Here is a 23,595-nt window from a genome sequence, read left to right as displayed (position 1 = left end):
CAGCCCTTCAGAGTCTTTATAAAGCCTCAGCGGCGCCCACAGCCGGGGAGGGCGGGCGGTCACAGGATGGCGCACTTGCCCTTCTCCACCCACGGGTTGTTCTTCATGAGGTCGGGGTTCAGGAAGGGGTCTTTGGGGATGCTGTCCTCGATCCACTTGAGGAGCCTGGGGGCAGGGGGTGGGGTGAGCGGCCGTGCCGCCTGGGTGTGCGGGGCGCTCATGCAAAGCTCAGGCAAAGGGATGCAAAGCGGGGGCGGTGCTCACTCCGGGATGGTCTGCGACGCCATCTCCCGCTTGAAGGCCAGCTGGTACTGCAGGCTCTCCACCTCCTTCTTCATCTGCGGCACGTCCCACTCCTCCGTGGGGTCGGGGTTTTCCGCGGCAGCCAGCCTGGGGCTGCGGGCGCAGACAAGCCACCGCCGGCCACCGGCCTGGGTCACCCCGCCGCCCCGCCCGCCCGGCCCGCGCCCCCTCGGAGCACAGCTGGGCTGCTGGGACCGCGTGGCGCCAGGAGCCGGGCTGGGCCCCACTAACGAGGCCCCACATGCCCCACCCCCGCGGGGCCCATTAGGGGGAAACCTACTTGGCCCCGCCCCCAGGAGGCAGCAGGGCTGGGGACTGCCCACAGCCCCCTCTCCGCCCCTGCTGGCCGCCCCCTGGCTTCGGACCCTACAGCACGACCCAGTTTGCTCGAGGAAGCCCACCTTGGGGCCAAGTTAGTCCTGGACCCAGGGGGACTGGGCTGCAGGGCAGGGGGTGCCTTCTGGGGACCCAGAGAGATCCAGGATTAGAGCCACACCCCCACCCTGTGTCTCCTGGACCTGCTCGTGCTACCCCCCCGTCCCCTGTCTCCTGGACCAGCTCGTGCCGCCCCAGCCTGGCTCTGCCTGGGAGCTGGTCCTGCTGCAGGCGGGGATTTGGGGCCCATCTTGTTGGGGTGAGGGAGTGGCAGCCCCCCAGGGCCCTTCACTGCTCCCTGCCCCTTCCCCAGGCTGGGAGGCAGGGGATGGGCTTCACCGAGCTTTGGGGTAGGTAGGGGGTAGGCAAGGCTGGCAGCCAGACAGCCTCGGGCAGTGGGCTCTACCCAGGGGTCCCGCACCGGGGGCGCTGTGGGCGCACCCAGCACAAGGAGGGACCCAGGGCTGTGAGGTCGGGAGCTGGGCTGCGGGCTGGAAGCTGGACCTGAGAGGGGCGAGCTGGGGAGTGGGCAGGTGGGTGGGCGGGGCTTACTCCCCGGAGACCCGCGAGCCACCATCCCCTGGTCCCCCACCCCACAGCTTTCTGGGCGGGCCTCCCCTGGACCCCACGTGGGCGCCCACGGGCCCCTGGCCGCACACTTACCTGCTCGGAGCCCGCCCCGCTCGCGCCTCCGGAGCCGCTCCCAGCGCCCAGGGCGCGCACGGCCGGCAAGCGCTGCGGGGCGGCGCGCACGGCTCCGGCTGCTTCCCTGGCCGCGCGCGCCGGCCCCCATCCCCGCCGTGGAGCCCGGAGTGCACGGGGGTCTCGAGCCCTCGTCATCTGGGGACAGGCCGGCGGGCGCCCCGGGAACGAGGGCGTCCTCCGCGTGGGGACGCTCTGGGTCAGCCCCAGGCCTCGGTTTCCCCGGTCCCCCGGACCTACCTTGAAAAGTGACAACGAGGAGAAGCGGAGAAGCGAGAGAGACGACGAAGGACGGGCGAAGCGGGCGGCAGCACCCCGGCAGCTCCCCGGCCGGCCCCGCCCCCGCCTGCCCCCGGCCGGCCCCGCCCCCCGCGGCCCCGCTGCCCCCCCCAGCGGGCGGGGCGGGCGGCCACCACGCAGCGGGCGGTGGGGCCGCCTGGCCCTGCAGAGCGCCTGGCTCCGAGTGAACTGCCCCAGAGGCCCTGGCCTGAGCCTTCCAGGTCCCCTGATGGCCCCCGCACCCCCTCACGGGCCCTCGGACCGCAGCGGAGGCCCTCTCGGAGGGCAGAGCCTGGGCGTTGGGGTCCCACAGCGCTGAGCCCCCTCCCTGGGGCAGCTGCCCACCCCAGTGTGCCTGGAGCTGGGGTGGCCTGGCCAAGGGGCTCTGCAGGCCCTGGGGAGGGGGGTCGCAGCCCAGCCAGGCCCCCACAGGCCTCCCTCTTGAGATGCACCTGGGGGGAGTGGGGCCCAGCTGGGGGGGGGTGTCAGATGGGCTGGCGGCCCTGGAGGGGGTGCTGCTGAGGGGTGCACCCCCAGGCTGAGGCAGCACCACAGCATGCTCCCTGCAGCCTGGGTGAGGCGCCTGCCCCCCAACATGGCTTTCCTAGCCCCTTCCAGGCGTTTCCCAGATGCCTCCAGCAGCCCTGCACAACTCTGGGGGGAGCTGCGCCCAGGGGAGGCGGGTGACGCAGGTGCCAGGCTGCATCCTGGGTGGGGGCCCCCAGGCAGCAACAGCAGCGCCAAGCTCCAAGCCGAGGCCCTGGGGGCAGGACGGTGGGTGTGGGGACGTTCCGTGGGGGCCCGCCCCAGGCTGGCTGGCCGTGAGATGGGGTGCCCCTACCCCACCTCCCAGGCCCCCAGCACTGACAGATCAGGGTCCCCCCTGGACGCTGAGGCCCTCAGGGAGATAAGGAATTATTGAAATTGGGGATTTGTGGGTGTGGTGGGGAACAGGCTGAAAGCTGAGATCAGGGTGCCCTGGCCATGCTGAGGCCACGTGGGTCCCAGGAGGGCGCTCCGCCATGAGCTGGTGGGGGGTCCTGCTGTCCCCAGGCAGGACAGCGTGGTCCTGAGGCCTGAAGCTCGGGAGCGGCCCGAGAAGCTGCCGTCAGTGCTCCCTGGACCCTGAGGAGGATCCAGACCCCAAAGAGTGGCCAGGTGGGGGGTCTGCGGGGGCCCCAGGAGCAAGGCGGCCCCCAAGGCCTCTGGCTGAGGGCGATGGGGGTGGGCCAGGGGCGCTGCTGAGCCTGCGCAGCCCAGGGCCACCGCGTGGGGCTTGTCCGGCCAGCGTTGGCCTGTGCTGCATGTACATGTGGCCAGGGCTGGGGCCTCCCTTGTCCCTGCCTGTGCCCTGTCTTGTCCCTGGCAGTCCTCCTGCACAGGCCAGGGCCCTGGAGACCCACAGCTCTGAAATTAGCTTCCTAACTGGGTTGCCAGGGAGCAAGGGTGGCCTAGAAACGCGCCTGCCAGAGGTGGCTCAAGGCCCTGTGAGCACCCCCACGTCAAGCGGGGAGCTAGGAGGTGGGGGGGCCCTGGCCCTCAGGACGTACTCGGGGTGCCTGAGAAGCCACTGGGTTCCCTCAGCCCTGGTGCCCCTTCCCCCGGGCAGGGGTACCACATGAGAGCAAAGCTGCAGTTCTACCCTAGCAGCACAGAGATGGCGAGCCTGGGAGCGAGCAGGGGCCAGGCAGAGACCACCTCGTCCCTTCCCGAGGCAGCTGCTGGGGGGAGAAGCCCCTGCAGTGCCTCGAGCTGGATGTCACGGCCTCGGGCCCCGTGGCGATCCTCACGTCCCAGTGCCGGGCACTGCTGGCTTAGCCTGCCTGGGGCCAGCAAGGCCGCCCACCAGGAGGTGTGCAGTGCCTCTGTCCCTGTTGCACAGCACCCATCCCCTCCCGCAGCCCTGCGAAGCCCCTCCTTTCCTCCACATCACAGACCACGGGGTCTGGCGTGCGCCGGGGCCTTGACACCAGGCCGAGCTCAACATGCCATGGTGCTATGCAGGGGGCCGGCTGCCCGGCTCCTCTCCCACAGACAAGCAGTGGGGCAGGCGTGGGGGCGGGAAAATACCAAAGAACTTTTATTGCGACACATTAAAGAGCTAATACTTGTCTTTAAAGTGGTACCTGGGGTTGAACCTAGGACCTTGGACATGGGAAGTGGATGCTCAACTGACCTGCACCCACTCCACAACAAACAACTTCTCACATAACCTTTTAAGTTTCAAAATGGATTTCCAAAAATAATTTAAGCTCTTAAACCTTGTGCAAAAATACAACAAATTATTCCAGAAAAACTTCCCGATGGTAGCGCTCATCTGTCTCTTCCATCGTGCAAAACCATGGAATGTGGGGGCGGGTCCCGGCTCCAACCCCGCGGCTCGTTAGGCCAGGAAGGCGTCAGGCACCCCGAGGACTCTGGCCTGCAGCAGCTCCCTCGTCTGGACCCAGGTGTCCACTGACACCCCCCAGCGCACGAGCCCTCGGGCCTGCAGGCAGGATTCAGTGAGGAGCAGACTGCAGGCGGCCGAGACCGTCACAGGCTCTCCAGGACAGACACGAACTCGCTCAGCTGCAGGTGGTGTGCGGCCTCCAGGTGGGGCCCCTTGAGAGTCTGCGGGAGGAGAGGGGGGGCGAGGGCAGCGCCTGGAGCTGCGCACCCCTCCCAGCGCCCGCCCCTCCCCAGCTCTCGGGCACCCCGGGCCAGGGAGCGGCTCCAGGCCAAGAGCAGACAGCCTGGCTGAGCTGTGGCCTGAGCTTACGGGACACGGGAGGGCCCAGACCCAGCCGTTTCGTCATTGCGGGGATCACTTTTAATCAGAAACGTCCAGGTCACGTGGTGACGCTGAACTGCCGAATTACAGGAGACACTTTCAGCAGCCCCAGACAGGATCCCTTGGCTAAAACTTAGCCCTGTAGAGAGACACTTACTTTGAGCCGATCAAGATCGAGCGATTTAGCCCAAGGACACCTGGAAAGGTCAAGGCACCTGCTCAGCGGCCGCTCCCTGCTCCCAGGCAGGCCAGCGGCCCCCAAGCCCTCCTCGGCTCACAGGTGATCGGTGGCGTGAGCTGAGGGTCACTTCCCAGGTCAGCCCCAGAACTGGGACTGCTTGCTTGGGTTTGGGCCTGGGGTGGTCTGGGCAGTGGCCCAGAGCAGGGGAGGGCGGCAGGGGCTGCTTCTGGAGGTCCGGTTGCCCTCCCTCCCATCTGGCTGCCAGGGGAAGGGGCTGCAGGCTTTAGGCCTGTCCCAAGCTGCTGTGGGCACACACAGGGTGCTCACTGGGGGTCCTGTTCCTGCAGCTTTCCCTTTGGGACAGGAAAATGGAACCAGGCCTGTCCCAGCTGCTTGGGAACAGTCTCTGTGGAAGCTGGGGTGGGGAGAGCACGTTTTACATGTGGGATGGAGGACTCTGGAAACCAAGAAGTAGAATGCTGTGTGCTGAACTGCCCCAAGAGGCCAGTCCAGAGCCAAGCTGCAGCACCTGCACAGGTGACCTAACTTGGAGACCGGTTTTTGCAGAGTTAAGGACTTGAGTGGCTGGGCCACGTGCATGGGCCCCAGGTCTGAGCGCAAGTCCTTAAACGGGCAGAGGAGGTAGGCCGAGGTGGGAGCACCGGGCCCAGCGCCCCTGCCAGGAACACATAGGCCCCTGTGGCTCTCAGCCGCCTGGACAGCCAACAGACAAGCTTACAGGCTCAGGTTGTCCACCACGATGCGGGACAGGAAGATGCCAATGGTTTGAATTTCCGGGTTCCTGAAGCTCAGGAACAGGTGCAGCAGCTCGCCAACGTAGTCGGGGCCCAGGACCTGCCACCTGCGCCAACACAGGGCACTCAGGCACGGCGGGCTCCGGGCGCCCAGGCCCACAGAGGACACCACCCTGGGACACAGACAATGTCACCTGACAGGCGTGCAGCCTCCTGGGCCAGCCTGATGCCTCCCCAGCCCTTGCCGGAGCATGAGCGTGCACGCACACACCGACTGCCAAGCCAAGCCCCGGGCACAGGCTCCCCGGTGTGAGGCCGTGCTCATCTGCCAGGCTTAAGGGCAGGGGCTAGGCCAGCGGCAGCTTTTGGACATCCTGGTCCAAGAAGCTGGGCTCCCGGTTCTCTCGAGCCAGCTGTCACCTCAGTCTTGGCCTGGAGCTGCGGTGCCGCAGCTGCTAGCAGGCATGGCAGCCTGCACACAGGAACCCCGTACGAGCAGGGGACATGGTGGTGTGGGTGCCAATTGCCTCCAGGGCTGTACAGGGCCCTGCCGCCCCAGCCAGGGGCCCCAAGGAGCAAGGGTGCGAGGGCCCCTCACATCTTCAGCAGGGAGCCCTTCTGGTAGCTCAGGTCCTGCACAATCACACGCACTGCATCCTGGAGAACGGGCGTCTGGTACAGAAGACCTTCTAAGAACAGCTTCAGAGCCCAGAAGTTTCTCTAGAACGGGAAACAAAGCGACGGGTGTCTGTACCATGTCGCAGGCTACAAGAGCACCCTTTGTCTCTGACTGACCGCCAACTGCTGAGAACCAGCAAGGCCAATGACTCGGGCAGGACTTGGGGGCCCGGTGGGCATGGCCTTACCCCGAAGGCGAGGAGGATCTCCAGCAGCGACGTCAGCCAGGGCAGCTCGGTGAGCAGCATCTGCAGCGCGGCCTGGACGCACAGCAGGAGGCAGGCCGCGGGGCCCAGCTGGGGGGTGGGAAGCAGTGAGGGGCGCTGAGCAGGGCGCAGGTCCGAGGGGCGCGGCAGTGCACATACCATGTCACGGCGGCAGCCTCCAGCCCCTGGGCGTGAGTGGGCCTGGGGCCCAATTTCAGCTAGGTGCAGAGCAGTGACCGTGGAAAAGGGGACACACAGACGCCCTGCGAGAGCAGGCGAAACCACGCTCCCAGAGCCGGCGCAGCCAAGCTGGCCGGGAAAGGCCAAGGGGAAACGCCACCGCGGAGGACAAATGCAGACTCACCGGGCCGGAGAAGAGGTCAGGGGGCAGAGAGGCATTGGTGCGAACCCTCAGTTCCTGCAGGATGCCGTCTGACACGCGCAGCACCATCTGCAACAGGCTGTGAGTCAGCCAGCCTGCCCGCCCCACCGCGGGGCGCTCCCAGCAGGCGCCAGGGCCAGTCACCTCTTGGAAGGCTGGCGGAGGTGCCTCCAGGGCCAGGGTGGTGAGGCGGCCACTCGGCTCCAGGACGGGGCTGCAGCCCCAGGTGGTGAGCAGGGCGCCCCAGCAATGCACCTGCAACATGGGCACCGGACGCCGCTGTGGAGCCTGCTGCCTGTGCCGCGCCCCGCCCCCGCAGAAGGGGGTCCCCGGGAGGGGTGCCCGAGGCGGGATCTGGGCAGCGCAGGCGGCGGGCACTCACGTTGCGGTACAGGGCCTGGCTGCTGTACAGCACCTGCAGGGCCCGCTGCACGAGGACGCAGGGCTTCACCGGGGCACCTGTGGGGACACAGCGGGGCCCCTCGCATCTGCAGGGCCCCCGGGCAGGCTGCATGCCTGGGAGTGCGCGGAGGGGCGAGGAGGCCCGCCAGGAGGTCCCCCCAGCGGCTCCTCACCCACGCCGACTGTCCACTGGTCCGCGCCACAGAGGTGGTTCCCCGTGGGGACGCTGCCGGTCCAGAGCATCTTCAGGTAGCTCTCGAAGTGTGGTGGTGAGAGCCGGCAGGCTGCGCAGCACGCCAGGCTGCCGACGGGCAGCACCAGCGCCTGCACGGCACCCGCGAAGTCCCCGCCCTTGCACAGGTAGAAGGGGATCTTGTCCTGCAGCCCCCGCAGCCTGCCGGAGGTGGCCAGCTGAGCGGGGCAGCACCTGGCCGCGCAGGCACCCTGCCACGAGCCCGCCCCACCATCATCTGCACACACAGGTGACCAGGTGACCCCGCGAGGAATGGGGACGTGCGGGGAGGGCCAGGCTGCCTTACCCGGTGGTGTCTTCGCACCTGACCGCCTTCAGGTAGCGGACCGCTTCTTTGTACCTGACACGAAAAGCGCATGCGCTGTGAGAGCCAGGCCTCTGTGGCCACAAGAAGAAAACTGCGAGATGGAGGTGGGGCCGGGCACGACCAAGCTCTCCCCAAAGCCATGGCCAGGGCCTCAGGTGCGGCAGGTGTCGGCGACCTGGGGGCTGGGGGGCCCCGTGAAGGGAGCTGAGACGACAAACCCAAAGGCGGTTCAGCCGGTGTCGAGTGCGGCCAACCAGGCCCTGCGCCAGCAGCTGAGGGGACAGACACAACTGCCCAGGACGGAGGGGCGTGGCCACAAGGCGCGTGAAGAGGGGGCATCAGCCCCTGGAGGCCCGGGCAAGGCTGCAGAGTGAAGTGCTCAACTTGGAAAAAGACACGGGGCCAGGCACTTTTTAAACTAGAGAGAAGGGCGGGTGACCACACGGGTCGGCTGCTCAGCGCCTCACGCGGCAAGGCCTTTCTAAGGACCTGCGTCCTGACTGCCGCCACGGAGACGCGGGTCCAGGTTCTAAAGGGTAAGACTCTCCGTACAGAAGACCGAAGAGCGGACACTGGAAGGAAAACTCGGTAGCAGAAATTACAACGAACGTGACTTAAAAGAAACTCGGTTTACAAAAAAGGGCCTATGGATCAGCCAGATGAGAAAGAGCGAGTGGAGGCCATGTGGCAGGAGCTGACGAGGCCTCCCGGGCCTAAGTGTGGCGGGGTAGAGCAGGGCCCCTGGGCCCAGGCCTGGGGAGCCAGCCGAGGGCCCGGGGGAGGGCTTCCCCCGGTGCTCTGCCCCAGCCCCTCCAGCAGGGCGCCCGCCCACCCGGGGGCAGGGGCTGGTGCAGCACGGGGCACACTTACAGCCCTGTGCTCTCCAGCCTCTCGACCCGGGCTCTGACGACGGCGAATGCTTCCCAGAGGAGCTCCTTCTTCCCGCTCCTCTTCAGCTGCCCGGTGACGTTCTGGCCCCTCAGGACAGTGGTCAGCAGCCTGTGGTCCCACGGAGCGACGTTCAAGCTGGAGGGGACGTTGTGCAGCTCAGAGGGCGGCCCCGGGCCTGGTCGTCCTGCTCTGGGTGCAGCCAGGGTCCAGGATGGCCACCTCAGGCCCCACTGCCGTCCCCGCCCAGGGCGCCTGCCTCGAGTCTGTCCTGCCCAACGGCCGCATGTCCTGCTGGACCAGCATCTGCCTGGAGACTCGCCCAGAGCCCGTGGGATAAGGCGTGGCCCCCCGACACTCAGGATCCCGGAGCATTCTGGGGAGACTGGGACCTGCCTGCCCCAAGGCCCCTGCTCAGACCCTCGGTTTCTCTGCGGAATGAAGTTGCTCCCTGGGTGACCTGAGTGGGCCAGAAGCCTCGCTCAGACCTGGGCATACACAGCCCGGGCCACAGGCCCACGTCCTTGTCACCACGACAGAAACCTGACCTCTCTGTGGGGACACACGTCTCGGGTGGCAGCACCCCACAGCAGGCAAGAGGCACTCACCAGTTGGCAAAGCCAAAGCAGTGGGGGGGCAGCGGGATGGACTGGAAGAACCGGATGAACTTCTCCGAGAGGGGCTTGGGGAAGTCGCCGAGCACCAGCGCCCTCTGGAGGAGCCTGGCGATCCTGGGCCGAGGAGAGGGAGGACGGCCGTCACCGCTGCCCACGAGCGGGGGCTTCCTGCCTCAGGGCCCAGCGGTGCCGGCCTTGCGCGAAGATGACCCGTCACATGACCCGTCACGGCAGTCGACACGCGCCTGTGCGGACCAGGAGGCCGCCCAGGCCACCGTGACCACAGGGGCCTGAGCAACGGGCAGGTGCTCCAGCCCCACAGTCTCCGCCAATAATCACATGCGTCGCCAAGCCCAGCTCCAACAGGAGGGCGCTCTGAGGGTGGGCGGCTCGCGTGGGACCCACGCAGGCACTGACACCCCAGGGCGCAGGTGTGCACGCAGTGAGTGCGTGCCGCTGTGGGATGAGCAGCTCTTGGCCCCCGAGGACCCCAGGGGCTCCCAGCAGACACGAGGTCTGGGCGGAAGCTGCGGAAAGCACACCTGCCCACGTGTGCACAGGTTCCGCTCGGGGGAATCTGTCCCACAACACAAACGCCCCAGGCCGAGCAGTCTGGGGTGGCCCCAGGGAAGAGGTGGGAGTCCCTCTGGGGGATGGAGCTGCCCCTCAGGCTGGAGCGAGGGGCCCCGCTGCAGGGGGTGGGGGGAGAAGCTGCCGGCTCCCAGGCCACCGCCCAGACCCTGGCCCGAAGGACATGGCCGCCGCGGGGCGCACGCACCTGGCCATGAGCAGGGGCACCGCCAGCTTCACAGACTCCGTGGTGCCGACCTTCTGCCAGGCCCTGCCAAGGACACGCAGCAGCGTCACCGCAGGTCCTCGGCAGGCGCGGCCCTGGCCCGCCCGCGGCCCGGAGAGGGCGCTGCTTACCGGGACTGGTCCTTGTGCAGCGCCAGCTCCCTGGCAGCCCCCAGCAGCATCACCGCGGAGGCCTTCGCGGGCTCCCTCTCCGCCTGGCTGATGAATGAGGACACCAGGCTGAAGACCGCTGAGTACCTGCGCCGGGACAGGATGGAGTCCCTCGACCCTGCTGGGCGTAAGCGCCTCCGCCGCCAGGAAGTGCCACGGAGAAAGGGCTGAGGCGCTTCCAGAGGGGACCCAGGCCAGGGTCCTGCGGTGGTCGGAGCCGCAGGAGCAGCTGGGGCAGCTGGGGCCCCCGGGGACCTCCACACCTGTGTCGGGCCAGCCGAGCTCCGCCGCAGGGGCTGGCGGCCTGGAGGGGCTGCGGTGTCACACGGGCTCTGGTCTGGGCAAGGGAGCCGAGCCCTCCCCCAGCAGCGTGGGTTCCCGAGAGAGCCCACCCCAATGCCCAGACCGCCGGGCCCCGCCCATGGAGGTGCATCACCCTAAAACCAGAGCAGGCAAACCCCAGTCTGCCGGAGCAAGTGTGCACTCCGCTGGGTGCTGAGGAGACGGGGACGGGGGCTGCGACTGACGCGGATGTGCTGCAGAGGAGGGGGTGGGATGGGGAAGGAGCTGGTGGACGGACAGGTGGGGTGGGGCGGCTGGAGGCTGACAAGGCCAGCACTGGAGGGTTGTCAGCGCACTGCCTGAGAGCCACAGACGAGTGTCCTAACTCGACACAGTCAAGAAATGTAGAAAGAAGTGGAAGTGAGGAGAAAACCTAGCAAAATGCCCAGTCCAGCAGCACCCTGCCTTCCTGCAGGCCGGGCTGCCCGGCGCCTGTCTGGCCCCCCCACCTCTGCACCCCACCTAGGCCCCGGCACTCGGCCCACCCTCATGCCAAGCCTCGGGCCCCACGGTTGCTGTGGCGTGTTACGGAGGAGGAGGAGGAGGGGGCAAAGGGCTCAGCCATGTGCCGAGTCGTGGGCGAGGCATGGCAGGTGGGGTTCAAGGCCCTGCTGGGTGCCCCCCCCCAGCACCCACCGGTGCACGGGCTCGCTATGCGGGCAGTGGCAGAAGCGGCACCGCCGCAGGTGTGCCCTTGACCGGCATGCACAGGTCTGCACTGCTGGGATCTCTCCACGGACGTAAGAGGTGTACGCCACGGCCAGCTCCTGCACGAACTGCAGCAGACGCTCTCCTGCGGGACAGCACAGGGGCCGCTGCAGGCACCTGCACTGCGCCTCCCACAGGGCTCGGGGCAGGCGCGGCAGGCGCCCCACTCACCGCCGTGCCGCAGGTCCGCGTCGACCTCTGCGGGCTCCAGGTTGAAGGTGAGGAGGATGCCGGTCAGAACCTGGCTGCGCTGGCCCTTCCAGTACCTGCTCTTGTTGTGGGCGTTGCAGTGGCAGAGGGCGGGGGCCGCCCAGAACCGGCACTGAGGAGGCAAGGCGGCAGGGGCCTCGCACGCCGCAGGCACCGGGACGGCCTCCCTTGCCCGCCCACCCTGTGTGCAGGAGCCCGGGGCTCCTGTCCTTGGTCTTGCCATTGGGGTGCATCTGGATGCAGCCCCCTCCCTACCCAGAAAGCGGAGGGGCGGCAGTGACGTGAGGGACCCCGAGCCCGTGGGCTGTGGGAGCCATCTTTGCTGTGAGGGGCACAAGAAGCTGTGGCCTCTGTACCTGCAGGCACCTTGGTCACACTGATAGGCGACTTTCACGCCGCTGGCATTGGCTGAGGGCCGTGGCTGTGGCCTCGCCAAGTGGACCCCTTGCTCGCCTGGGCGCCCGTGCAGCCCAGTCCTGCTGCAGGACGTGCTGTGCGAGGGCCTCCACTCAGCACGAGGCTTCCCAGGACTCAGGCTGCCCTCAACCTCCAGGCTCAAGACCTCACCCGGGGTCTGTCTACGGACCGCGTCTTTCCTGCTTCTCACTTTCGAAGCACCCAGTCTGTGCCAAGTTTACTGTCTTTGGCGTCAGGGTTCTCTCTACCACTCACCGTCCTCGTGTTTTCAGTGGTTAGTCCTGTTTGGGGTTGCTTCTTTTGAATCCAGGCAACGTTGCATACAGTAAAAGGCAGATGTTAAACCTTGACGGGTTTTGGTGAATAACGCACAGCCAAAACCTAGAATGTTCCATCACCTCCCACCACTTTTCAGACCCCAACCCGAACCCCGAGCGACCACTGTCCCCTCTCAGTGAGTGTAAGCTCTGCTCCGTGCTGAGCCCTGCAACAGGCTCCCATGCCGAGGCCGGGTTTCTGCTGGAATGTGGCAGACGACCCGAGCTGCTGTGCGTGTGCCTCTCTACTGGGTGAAGGCCCCAGGCAGCGCAGCGGGAGCCCAGCTCCTGGAGAAGCTGACAGCGCTGGGCAACAACCCCGCCAGGGCCTGGGAGCCTGGCCCTGGGCGTCTCCCAAGTTCTTGGGGCACGTGCGTCTTGCACTGCAGTCTGGCTCACAGCACCCCAATGCCTGATGGGTGGCAATCTGTCCATGGCCTTCCTTAGCCACTTATGTGATCCGGTCATCCTCCTCCTTCCGTTCTGGTTGTGTTCACACATCCATGACAGAACTGGACATTGTATACTTACAAGTGTCCACTTCTCTGCAACCCGGGGGTGCCAGCAACACTCAGCGTGTGCTGTCCTCACACCTTCCCCTCAGCGTGCCAGGGAGCGTGCCGCCTCAACTCTGTCTCTGAGCACAGGCCCCCTGGCCTCTCACTAAGGGGAACCCCTCACGCTGGCCTGCTTTCCTGGGCACAGCACCCCCGAGGCTTGGCTGACCCGGCCTCTTGCTAGGGGGAACCCTCACGCCTGCCTTCCCGGGCACAGCACCCCCGAGGCTGGCCGTGCGGCGGCAGCGGCACCGCGCTCCTCTTCACAGCTGAGTGGTGCTGCTGCGCCCGTGTGCTGTTTCTCCCTCGCCTGCCGATGGACACGGGGCGGTTTCCGCCTCTTGGCCACTGTGAATACTGCAGCTGTGAACACAGGCGGACAAGCACCTGCTCGAGCCATTCCCAGGCTTGAAAGCGCACGCCGAGGAGTGGAAGCCCGCCGCGGGCGCCCTGGGCCTGCTTCCTGCGGCCGCACCGCTTCCCATTCCCACGGGCAGAGCGTGGGGGTTCTAGGACCTCGCTGTTATCATCGGCAGTGACCCTACTGGGTGGAAAGCGGGAGCTCATGGTTTTCATCTGCGTTTCTCGATCGGTGAGGCCGAGCATCTGTTCGTGAGCTTCCTGCCAGCTGTGTACGTTCCCTGGAGAAATGTCTACTCCAGCCCTTGGCCTGCTTTTTCTGTGTGTGTGGGAAGCTGGTGCTCAACCACTGAGCTACACCAGATCCCCCCGAGTTGGCTTTTTCATCTGTTTTGTTTTTAGGAGGTGCCAAGGGTTGAACTTGGGGCCTTGTGCGTGGGAAGCAGGTGCTCAACCACCGAGGGACACCTGCTCCCCACTGGGCCCCCTGGCTCGCTGCACGCCTTCCTGAGCTGCAGGAGTTCAGCACATCTTTGGATATTAAACTCTCATCAAACACGTGACCTGCAGCACCTTCTCTTGTTCCACAGGTCACCTTTCCACTTTCTTGACAAGTGAGTGGCCCTTGAGTCACAGAAGGTCTTTTCTTTTTTTAAAAGATTTTTAATTCTCTCCCCTTTCCTGCCCCACCCCCGCCCCAGTTGTCTGCTGTGTCCATTTAATGCACGTTCTTCTGTCTGCTTGTGTCAGTGGCACCTGGAACCTGTGTCTTGTTTTGTTGTGTCATCTTGCTGCATCAGCTCTCCGTGTGTGCGGCACCAAATCCTGGGCAGGCTGCTCTTTATTTGCGCTAAGTAGTTCTCCTTACAGGGTGCACTCCTTGTACATTGGGCTCCCCTAAGCAGGAGACATCCCTATGCGGGGGACACCCCCGTGTGGCACAGCACTTCTTGCACGCATCAGCACCGCACATGGGCCAGCTCCACACGGGTCAAGGAGGCCTGGGGTTTGAACCTTGAACCTCCCATGTGGTAGGTGGACACCCTATCCATTGGGCCAAAACTGCTTTCCTACAGAAGGTGTTTTTTTTTTTTTTTAAAGATTTATTTTAATTCATCCCCTCCTCCATTGTCTGCTCTGTGTCCATTCGCTGTATGTTCTTCTGTGACTGCTTCTATCCTTATCAGCGGCACCAGGAATCTGTGTCTTTTTGCTGCGTCATCTTGTCGTGTCAGCTCTCTGTGCATGCGGCGCCACTCCTGGGCAGGCTGCACTTTCTTTCGCGCCAATCCACCTGCTCTTCCCTTCGCTGCCCCCTGCTTCTTTCTGTGAAATGCGCTCTTGCTCCAACCCTGCCTGACAGCGGCGGGCTCTTGGTTTTTGGGGGTCATCAGTCTCTGTCTCTGAGGACGTCCCCAAGCCCTGCTGGGGCCCCCAGGGTACTGAGCCTGTCGCCTGTTTTGTGTGGCTCCCCAAACATGCCACATGTTCATGGTTCCTGAGAAAGCTGGCAGACGGCGCTTGTGACCGAGGGACCCCAGAGCTGGAAGGGGACCCTCCATTGCCACCTGTAGGTCTCTTTTCCCAGAAAGTCTTCTGCTGGGGGACCCTGCTGGGGGCAGGAGCTTCTGTGGGGAGTGTGGATGCCCACCTCCCTGGCCTGCACCTTCTCAAGTTGGTCCAGAAGGTGGACTGCTCCCCAGGGAGGGGCCCCTGAAGTCTTGGGGACAGACAACATTAGCTTTATAGGACTCTGGATGTCCTCACTCCCCAAACCACATTCTCTAGGGGAACGATAAATCAAGTCTTAGCAATCGACTCCCCCGACGAGTGCTAAGAAACACAACTCAGGCTGAATCCGGACGCAAACCCAACCAGCACGAGCTCGAGGCTGGAGGCACCGCGAGAAGTCGCACGGCTGTGGCAGCCGCTGGCTCCGCCGACCCCAGCCGCAGCGCAGGAGGCCCGCCTGGGGGAGGCGCTGCAGGGTGCCCTCCCAGCCCCGTGCCGAGCTCCTCCCAGCCCATGGCGCCGACCCTGCGCCTGGCCTCACCTCTGACGCCAGCTCATCGCAGATGTAGCAGTAGCACTGGCTACACATATCAGAGTTTTGGCTAACGGGAAAGGATGTCTCGTTCTCGGTGCGTCTGAAATATGTAAGAATGGAAAAATGAATGAAACCAGAAACCACATATGGCAACCACAAGCCAAGCTCATTTCTTCTCCTAATAAGTTTTCCTTCAAGGGAGAAATTTTGGTAAGAAATTCTAATTCAACAAATGACGTTATTAAAAATCTATGAAACAAAATCATTCCTAGAACTGAAGTTGATAGTCCATTTATTTAGAAGAATATGAAATCCAAATAGACTCTGAAATCCTCTGTAATGGTATAAAGAGTTTACAGTAAAACAAAATACTTTCAATTTAGAAAATCCTGAAAGACTGTAACAGCAAGAGAAGGCACGCTGGGAGCCACAAAACGGTGGCAATGTGACAAATGGCGATGTCAGCGGTGAGCCTCCACGTGCTCAGATGAGCGGTGAGGTGTGCGCCAGGGGGGCTTGGCTGCCACCACCCAGAGTGTGGCATGCTGGGAGGCTGAGGCAGGCGCTAACCAGCCCTCAAGGCCCACACCCGCCAACTCCCCACGACACTCAACCCTGGGGTGAAGTCCTGAGAAGTGAGCATGACTGGAAGGACCGCTTTTGAGTGTAGGGACAAACGTACTCGAAGGGGTGCGTGGGGCAGTCGTATCTCGCGTGCGGCATCACGTTTCCCTTCCTGCAGAAGGTCACCACCAGCCCTGACTCCTCGTCCACCACCTCCTCGGCTCTCTTCACCTCTGGGTCCGGATCCGCTGGAAGGAGGGAAGGAAAGCGCTGCTTGCGGCCAGGGACCAGGTGGCCTCACTGGCCCTCGGGGGGACACCGGAGCCAGCATAAGCTGAGCGCAGAGTCCAAGTCAGCACCATGCCTGACACCAGCTCCAACAGGACCCCCAATTGAGACTAGGACCCGAGGCCCTGGGAGGGTAAGGGGCCGCCGAGGCTACAAGAAGCCCGGCCACAGCTTACCTCCTCCAGGAAGCTTTTCCTGGATTGGCCTGGCGTGCCAGCCCTGCCTGCCCCTGGGCACCCCAGTGCCTTCCTAAATTGTTAACTGTGGCAATTTGAGATTATTTATGAGTTCCAAAAAGAGAGGTCACATTTGTAAACTGGTTTGTTCCTCTGCATGTGATGCCCTTTGATTGTATTAGATTCAGCTGAGCTGTCTGATTAATGTACGTTGAGATTAGGGCTTAGAGGGACAGATGCAGGACAATGTTCATCCTGCCACAGCCCACTGGATGGACTGGGGAGAGTGTGGACGACAATGTGAACTATACTCCATGCGGTGCAGCAGTCTCCAATGTGTACTCACCAAATGCCATCAATGTGCCACAATGATGAAAGCGGCTGTTGACATGCGAGGAGTGGGGGGGGGATAGGGGACCCTCTTGTATTTTTTAATGTGACGTTTCTTATATCTACATATCTTAAAAAAAAAAATTGCTATAAAAAATACAATAAAAAAGATTAGGGCTTAGATTCAACCATGTCATTAGTGTGTGACTCAGCACTGAGTGCCAGCCCCCTTGGTGGGCTGATAAAACAGACTCTCACATGAAGTAGAGACACAAAGAACAGAGGGAGAGAGACAGCTCATTAGCACAGCAGGGGCCCCGGGGAGAGAGAGGAGCCTGATAGTCCACAGCTGAGCTTGTGAAGAGACCAGAGCTGCTGAGCCCAGAAAGGAGCTAGCCCCAGGGAGAGAGGAGCCCTCTGCGAGCCTGCAGCTGAGACCAGAAGAAGCTGGGGCCACGGAGCCCTAAGAGGAAGAGGAAGGCTGGACCCTCGCAGACGTCACCGCCATCTTGCTTCAACACGTGGCAACAGACGTTGGTAGGGAAGTAACTTACGATTTAGGGCCTTGTGACTTTAAGCTTCTACCCAAATAAACGCCCTTTATAAAAGCCCACAGACTGCTGGTACTTTGCCTCGGCGCCCCCTTGGCCGACTCACACAGTAACTCGCAACACTGGTCGTCTAGGGACCCGGATGCAGGGTGACCTAGTTTCAACTCTGGTGGCAAGTCCAGCGACTGTCCCAGAAAGCACAGGCGGAGCGCCCTGGGCCTGCCCTCCTGTGGCCACTGTTAGCCCAGGCGGCTGCGGAATAACACGGCCCTCCCAGGAAGGGTGAGAGCGGCACACTCACCGGAAGGCTCCACCACCTGCACCGAGCCCCCGGCGCCGGCCTCAGTGTCTGTGTCGTCATCGCTGATCCAGACCACAGGCTCCTCGGGGGTGGCGTCTTGGCCGGGCCCCATGGCGCCTAGGAGGAGGAGAGCGCTTGACCCGGGCCCTCAGAGCGCAGTTCATGTCCACAAGGGCAGGGGAGGGTCTTCCCAGGGCAGTGGCCGCCTCGTGCCCCCACCCTTTCTACCTCACATCCTGCGGCGTGAGCAGGGACTACAAACGGGTCTGCTTCTGCAGCTTCGCCCTAGGCCTGCGCACGGGGGAGCCGAGACGCACCCCGCATGCGCAGGACGGACACTAAAGGCCCTGGGCCCTGCACAGGTGCTCCTCGTTCCCCGCACTTCACAGGTACTGCACTTTTCTCACACACTGAAGGCTCGTGGCAACCCTGTGTCCAGCAAGTCTACTGGGGCCATTTCTCACTTTCTGTCCCATTTCTCACAATACCTCAAGACCTTTCTCTTACTGTTGTGTTACAGTGACCTGTGGTTAGTGATCTCTGGGGCTACCATGTAATCATGCTAGGCAGCCATGCACTGCGCTCCCCCGTACATGGCGAGCTTATTCCGTAACGGCTGTCACTGCTCCACTGTCCCGCCGTGCTCTCCTTCAAGTTCAAGTGAAAGAGACTGAGTGAGGAAGGCTTGTCCAAAGCTGAGAAGCCGAACATGAGGCCGCCTGAGCCATAAGTCAAGTTGTGGATACAAAGGAAAAGTCTTCTGAGGAAATTAGAAATGCTATTCTACCGAACTCAGGGACAGAAAGAAAGCAAAAGAGCCTTATTGCTGATTTGGAAAAAGCTTGCATGGACTGGACAGAAGAGCAAACCAGCCACTATGTTCCCTCCAGCCAAAGCCTGATCTGGAGCAAGGCCCAACACTCTTCAATTCTGTGAAGGCTGAGAGATGAGGGAGCTGCAGAAGAAAAGTTTGAAGGGAGCAGAGGTTGGGTTGTGAAGTTTAAATAAACTGTTTCCGTAACATGAAGAGTAAGAGAAAGCAGCAAGTGCCTACAGAGACTGCACCAAGTTATCCAGAAGCTCAAGCTAAGATCGTTGCTGGAGGACCCTGTGGTGGCTGAAGCTGTCTGTACTCCAGAAAAACACATTCTCAAATCTAACCCATTCCTGTGGTGGGACCAATTGTAAGTAGGACCTTGTGAGGAGGGGATTTCAGTAAAGGTGTGACCACCTCAGAGAGGCTGGGTCCTAATCCTACTACTGCAGCCCTTTACAAATAGAACGAAGAGAGAGCAAGAGTGCAAGAAAGCCACAGAAGCGGAGATCAAGGAAACGCAGAAGAAAATGAAGAGGTCAGAGGCACCGCCGCATGCCTTGTGTGGCAGAGGAGCCAAGAATCGCTGGCAGCCCATCTTCAGGAAGAAAACATCACCCTCACTTGGGTATTTTCACGGCCTCAAAACTGTAAGCCAATAAATTCTCCTGGTTGAAGTCACCCACTTTCACGGTGTTTGCCTGAAGCAGCCCAGGGAACTCCAGCAGTGGCTCCACACGAGACAGCCTTCTACTGGAAGATGACATCTAGGACTTTCCTACCTAGAGAGGAAGTCAGGGCCTGGCCTCAAAGCTTCAAGGGACAGGGTGACTCTCTGTGAGGGGCTGATGCAGCTGGGACTGTGAGCTGAAGCCAATGATCTTTTGCCATCTGAAAATCTTAGGGCCATTAAGAAGTATGCTAAATGTACTCGGCCTGTGCTCCCTAAGTTTTGAACAAGAAAGCCTGGAGGGTAGCATATCTGTTTACAGAATGGTTTACTAAATATTTTAAGCCCACTGTTTAAACCTACTGCTCAGAAAAAAAGATTCCTTTCAAAATGTTGCTTTATTTCTTGACAAGGCCACTCAGGATCTCTGATGGAGATGGACGACGAGATGGATGTAGCCCTCATGCTGCCACACACCATCCACGCTGCAGCCCACAGATCCAGGAGTCACTTGGACTCACAAGTCTTATTTAGGACATACATTTCCCAAGGTACAGCTCCCAAAGAGAGTGATTCCTCTGATGGACCTGGGCAGAGTCCACTGGAAACCTCTGGAAAAAATTCACCATTCTAGACGTCACGAAGAACATTCGTGGTTCATGGAGGGAGGTTGAGATATCAACATCAACAGGAGTTTGGAAGAAACCGATTCCAGCCCCCGTGGATGACTCTGAGGGGTTCAAGGCTTCAGGGGAGGAGGTGACTGAGATGTGTGGGGAGGGCAAGAGAACCAGGAGGAGAAGAGGAGGCTGAGGGCGGGACTGAATTGCCACAATGCTACGATAAACCTTGAATGGATGAGGAGTTGCATCTTACGGATGAGCAAAGAGAGTGGTTTCTTGAGATGGAATCTACTCCTGGTGAAGATGCTGTGACCACTGTGGAAATAACGACAAAGAATTTAGAATGTGACATAATCTTAGTTGGTAAAGCAGCAGCAGGCTTTGAGAGAACTGACTCCAACTTTGAAAGAAGTTCTACTGTGGGTAAAATGTTATCAAATGATATTGCATGCTACAGAGACATCTCTGGTGAAGGAAGAGTCAATCAACATGGCAAACTTCACTGCTATCTTGTTCATTTATATTTTTAGGAGGTACTGGGGATTGAACATGGGACCTCATACGTGGGAGCAGGCTTTCAATCACTGAGCTACACCTGCTCCCTGACTACTGTCTTATTTTAGGAAATTGCACAGTGACCCCAACCTTCAGCAACCACCAGCCTGATCAGTCGGCAGCCGTCAACATCGAGGCAGGACCCTCCACCAGCACAAAGACGACTTGCTGAATGCTCAGATGACAGCTACCCGTTTTTACCAATAAGGTGTTTTGTGTTTTTAAAAAGATCTATTTATTTCTCTTCCCTTCCCTCCCGTTGTCTGCTGTGTCCATTTGCTGTGTGTTCTTCTGTGTCTGCTTGCATCCTTGGGGGCACTGCACCGTGAAACTGCGTCTTTTTTTTGTTGCATCATCTTGCTGCATCAGCTCTCCATGTGTGCAGCACCGCTCCTGGAAGAGCTGTGCATTTTTTTTTTTAAAGATTTATTTTTTATTTATTTCTCTCCCCCGCCCCCCAGTTGTCTGTTCTCTGTGTCCATTTGCTGTGTGTTCTTTGCCCACTTCTGTTGTTGTCAGTGACATGGGAATGTGTCTCTTTTTGTTGCGTCATCTTGCTGTGTCAGCTCTCTGTATGGGCAGCGCCATTCCTGGGCAGGCTGAACTTTCTTTTGCGCTGGGTGGCTGTCTTTACGGGGCACGGCTCCTTATGTGGGAGGCACCCCTGCGTGGCAGGGCACTCCTTGCGTGCATCAGCACTGCACGTGGGCCAGCTCCACACAGGTCAAGGAGGCCCAGGGTTTGAACCGCGGACCTCCCGTGTGGTAGACCAAGTCCGCTTCCCCGGGCTGCGCTTTTTTCACATAGGGTGGCCCTTCTTGCGGGGTGCACTCTGTGCGTGGGGCTCCCCTACGCAGGGGCACCCCTGTGTGGCTCGGCACTCCTTGCACACGACAGCACTGCACGTGGGCCAGCTCACCACATGGGTCGGGAGGCCCGGGGTATCGAACCCCAGACTCTCCTATATGGTAGGTGGATGCTCTATCAGTTGAGCCATGTCTGTTTCCCCCAATAAGGTGTTTTTCAGTTAAAGCCGGTATATTGGTTTATTAGACATAATGCTAGTGCACACTTGAGAGAGTACAGTAGGGGGTAAAATGACTTCTATATCCTCTGAGAGACCAAAAACATCACGGGCTGGCTTCACTGCGGGGTCTGGAGTGCACCTGCAACACCGCTGAGGCGAGCCTGTGTGTTCTCCGCTGCCCTCTCCTTTCCACGCGGCCTTTCAAGTGTGAAGACCATTCTGAGCCGTGACACCCGCTCCAGGCAGAGTCTGACGAGCAAAGGGCACTGAGGCCAGAAGGAAAGAGGCAGGGGACAGCCAGCCGGTGAGGAGCGTCCGTGGCTCTGCTGCTGCCAGGGAGGCTGCACCCAAGTGCCAAGCGGTCCCACAGGTCCACGCGTTATGGCCTTTGTCCCTGCTCCCACCCCTCCCACCTCACTCTCCAAAGAAAGGGCCCAGACATGTGGCAGCCAGAACCAAAGACAAAAGCCGCGACGGCAGCCCCCACTCCTGCCGCACCACCCTGTGGCCTGAGCTCACGCGCAGGGCCCACCGCGGCATTTTCCGTGTCTGAGGCACCCTGGGCACTCTCTCCAAGACAGTGGGGGGACTGGGCTATGGCGAGCTCGGGGAGCGCCGGTGTGTGACGGCATTATGTGAAAAAACGTACACATCTCAACTAAAACGTGACGCAGACACATACAGTCAGCACACGCTGTTGGAAAAACGGCGCCAACAGACTTGCTTGCCGCAGGGTTACTGTAAACCTTCAATTTGTGAAAAAGCACAGTATCTGCAAAGCGCTAAAAAGCCGAGTTCAATAAAATGAGGTTATGGCTGGACCACAAAGCCCTCACTGAGGAGACACGAGGGAGGAGAAGCCACACAAACGCCCCGAACCAGGAGCGGTGAACACAAGCGCACAGGACGCGCCCAGGCCCCGGAGCCGCGGGGCCAGGGCCCCTCTCCCCAGGGCACGGCTTCTGACCTCAGTGGACCTTCTCTCGAGAAGGGTAGTAACTGACGCCTCTGCGTGCTGCCACCTCGCCCGTCCCTGCGCGGCCTCAGCGCCCACCCCTCACCAGGCGCCTCTTCCAGGCTCCACACATCCACGCCCCAGGAGGCGCGGGTGGCTTCCCACCCCCCTCGTCCCATCGCAGTCCTCTCCGAGGCTCCTGGTCGCAGGCAGTGGACGAGCCATCCTCCAGCAGGCCCCCCGGGCAATCCACGCTCCTGTCCGGCCACCCGCCCCAGCCCGGCCCCTGCCTGCCCGCCCTCTCCTCCCAGCCCGGGGTCCACGGCGCGGGGGTCCACGGCCCGGGGGCGGCTGCGGGTCCCAGCACCTCCACCCCGGCACCTCCCCAGCTATTATCCCCTCCCCAGCCTCTCCCTCCCCGGCCCCGCCGGCCGCTCCCGGCTCTCAGGCCCCCTTCCCGCCAACTCTGAGCTTGTTCCCAGCGCCTCTGGCCCCAGCCCCTCTGCAAACGCGGCTCTTCCTCCTTACTGTTCTTTCCACCAGAGCCCAGCTGCGGGACCGGTTGCTCAGGGAAGTCTTTCTACTCAGGACCCGTCCCCTGGGCCGATTTCTCTCCGCCTTGCCGATCCCACCAGTTTCCCCCTGTTATGTGTATGTGGACCGCTCACCAGCTATTTCCTTTCCTCTCTGCTGCGCAGCGTCAAAAATTAATAACAGCAAACGCCTACTAGGGCTGGAGCGCCCACAGCGACCACTTCACAGGTGGGGAGCCCGAGGGAGGGAGGACCAGGGGCTTGCCAAGGTCGCCCTGCAGGGCCTGCTTCCCCCGCCGTCGACCCGCGGTCGCACGCGGAGGAGCCTCGAAGGGAGAGCCCCGGGCACTCCGCAACACGCCCTCGGGCAGAGGGCCTCCAGCTCCGGGACGCCGAACTCCGATAACCATGCCCCCTCCCGGCCCTCGTCCCCGCCCCCCTCCGGGCCTCCTGCTCTGGGGCCCCGAACTCCTGACAACCCCGTCCCGGGACGCCGACCCCGGTCCCCTCGCGGTCTCGGTGCCGTCCCACCTCAGGCGAGTCCCGCCGGTGCGCCTCGGCCCCGCTCGCCCGCAGCCGCCGCCGGCACCTCGCCGCTGAGGACGCGCCGGCAAACTTTTCAATTGCTTGCCGCGCCTCGCCCGCCTACTTCCGTCGTGGGCTACCACTTCCGGGTCAAAGCCGGGGTCTCTGTGCGTGGCGACGCGGGCCGCAGCCATCTTGGAGCCGGGAGGCGGGACTGGCGGTGGGTGGGGCGGCCATGTTGGAGTCGGGCACGGGACGCCAAGTGGGGCGGTGCGCGCTGGGCGGTCAGCGCTCGCGTTCGCGGGACGCGCGCCTCGGCGGAGGGGCCCCTCGCCCTGCTCCGGGCGTCTGCGCCTCCGGGGCTGCGACGTCAACCTGCTCCCCTGCAGCCGCAGTCCTGCCCCCGGCGCCCGCCCCGACAGCCTGCGGCCTCCCTGGCGGGCCGAGAGGGTTACTCCCCGGGTCGCCGAGGCGGCCTGAGAGGAGACCTGAAGCCGCGGGGCGGCTTAGGGGCCCTCGTCCCCGAGGGGAATTCCGGGCTCCCGGGGGTCGGCTGAGCGTGTCGCGGGGCCGCCGGGGGCCGCAGTGCCCTGAGCGCTTCCGGGACAGCGGCCTGGGGGCCTGGGCCTGGCGGGCGCCCGGGGTTCTTCTCTGGTTC

General features: G+C 62.4%; 2 protein-coding genes across 2 annotated transcripts; both read right to left on the bottom strand.

Moving 5' to 3' along the window:
• Positions 1–2: 2 nt before the first annotated feature.
• On the bottom strand, positions 3–3,989 carry GNG13 (G protein subunit gamma 13). The gene is made up of 4 exons (XM_058286735.1): positions 3,957–3,989; positions 1,342–1,502; positions 265–396; positions 3–165 (listed from the first exon to the last, which is right to left on the bottom strand). Exons 1-4 carry the CDS (start codon positions 3,987–3,989, stop codon positions 60–62), a joined length of 432 nt encoding a protein of 143 aa, XP_058142718.1. The 3' UTR covers positions 3–59.
• LOC101427649 (uncharacterized) lies at positions 3,717–23,049 on the bottom strand. Its single transcript, XM_058285563.2, has 22 exons — positions 22,944–23,049; positions 19,596–19,657; positions 17,236–17,352; positions 15,708–15,837; positions 15,032–15,125; positions 12,000–12,041; positions 11,289–11,439; positions 11,046–11,202; positions 10,029–10,154; positions 9,880–9,942; positions 9,093–9,215; positions 8,467–8,622; positions 7,576–7,629; positions 7,210–7,430; positions 7,017–7,093; positions 6,779–6,889; positions 6,617–6,703; positions 6,235–6,342; positions 5,967–6,088; positions 5,353–5,475; positions 4,590–4,629; positions 3,717–4,272 (listed from the first exon to the last, which is right to left on the bottom strand). Exons 3-22 carry the CDS (start codon positions 17,345–17,347, stop codon positions 4,195–4,197), a joined length of 2,175 nt encoding a protein of 724 aa, XP_058141546.1. The 5' UTR covers positions 17,348–17,352; positions 19,596–19,657; positions 22,944–23,049; the 3' UTR covers positions 3,717–4,194.
• Positions 23,050–23,595: the final 546 nt, after the last annotated feature.

Source organism: Dasypus novemcinctus, chromosome 23, assembly GCF_030445035.2.
Source record: "Dasypus novemcinctus isolate mDasNov1 chromosome 23, mDasNov1.1.hap2, whole genome shotgun sequence".
NCBI lineage: Eukaryota > Metazoa > Chordata > Mammalia > Cingulata > Dasypodidae > Dasypus > Dasypus novemcinctus.
The sequence above is the reverse complement of the archived record's forward strand: the minus strand, read 5'-3'. Positions and strand labels throughout refer to the sequence as shown.

What these genes read in the sequence shown, in the direction of transcription:
- GNG13 (XM_058286735.1), bottom strand. Translation starts at nt 3,989, where the DNA reads ATGGAAGAGACAGATGAGCGCTACCATCGGGAA. An exon ending in ATGAGCGCTACCATCGGGAA is followed by an intron (nt 1,503 to 3,956) that starts GTTTTTCTGGAA and finishes CGAGGGCTCGAG; the next exon opens with ACCCCCGTGCACTCCGGGCT. An exon ending in GCGTCGCAGACCATCCCGGA is followed by an intron (nt 166 to 264) that starts GTGAGCACCGCC and finishes CCCTGCCCCCAG; the next exon opens with GCTCCTCAAGTGGATCGAGG.
- LOC101427649 (XM_058285563.2), bottom strand. Translation starts at nt 17,347, where the DNA reads ATGGGGCCCGGCCAAGACGCCACCCCCGAGGAGCCTGTGGTCTGGATC. An exon ending in CCACTGAAAACACGAGGACG is followed by an intron (nt 11,440 to 11,999) that starts GTGAGTGGTAGA and finishes TTGCCTCCTCAG; the next exon opens with TGCCGGTTCTGGGCGGCCCC. An exon ending in CTGACCTCTTCTCCGGCCCG is followed by an intron (nt 6,343 to 6,616) that starts GTGAGTCTGCAT and finishes CCCACCCCCCAG; the next exon opens with CTGGGCCCCGCGGCCTGCCT.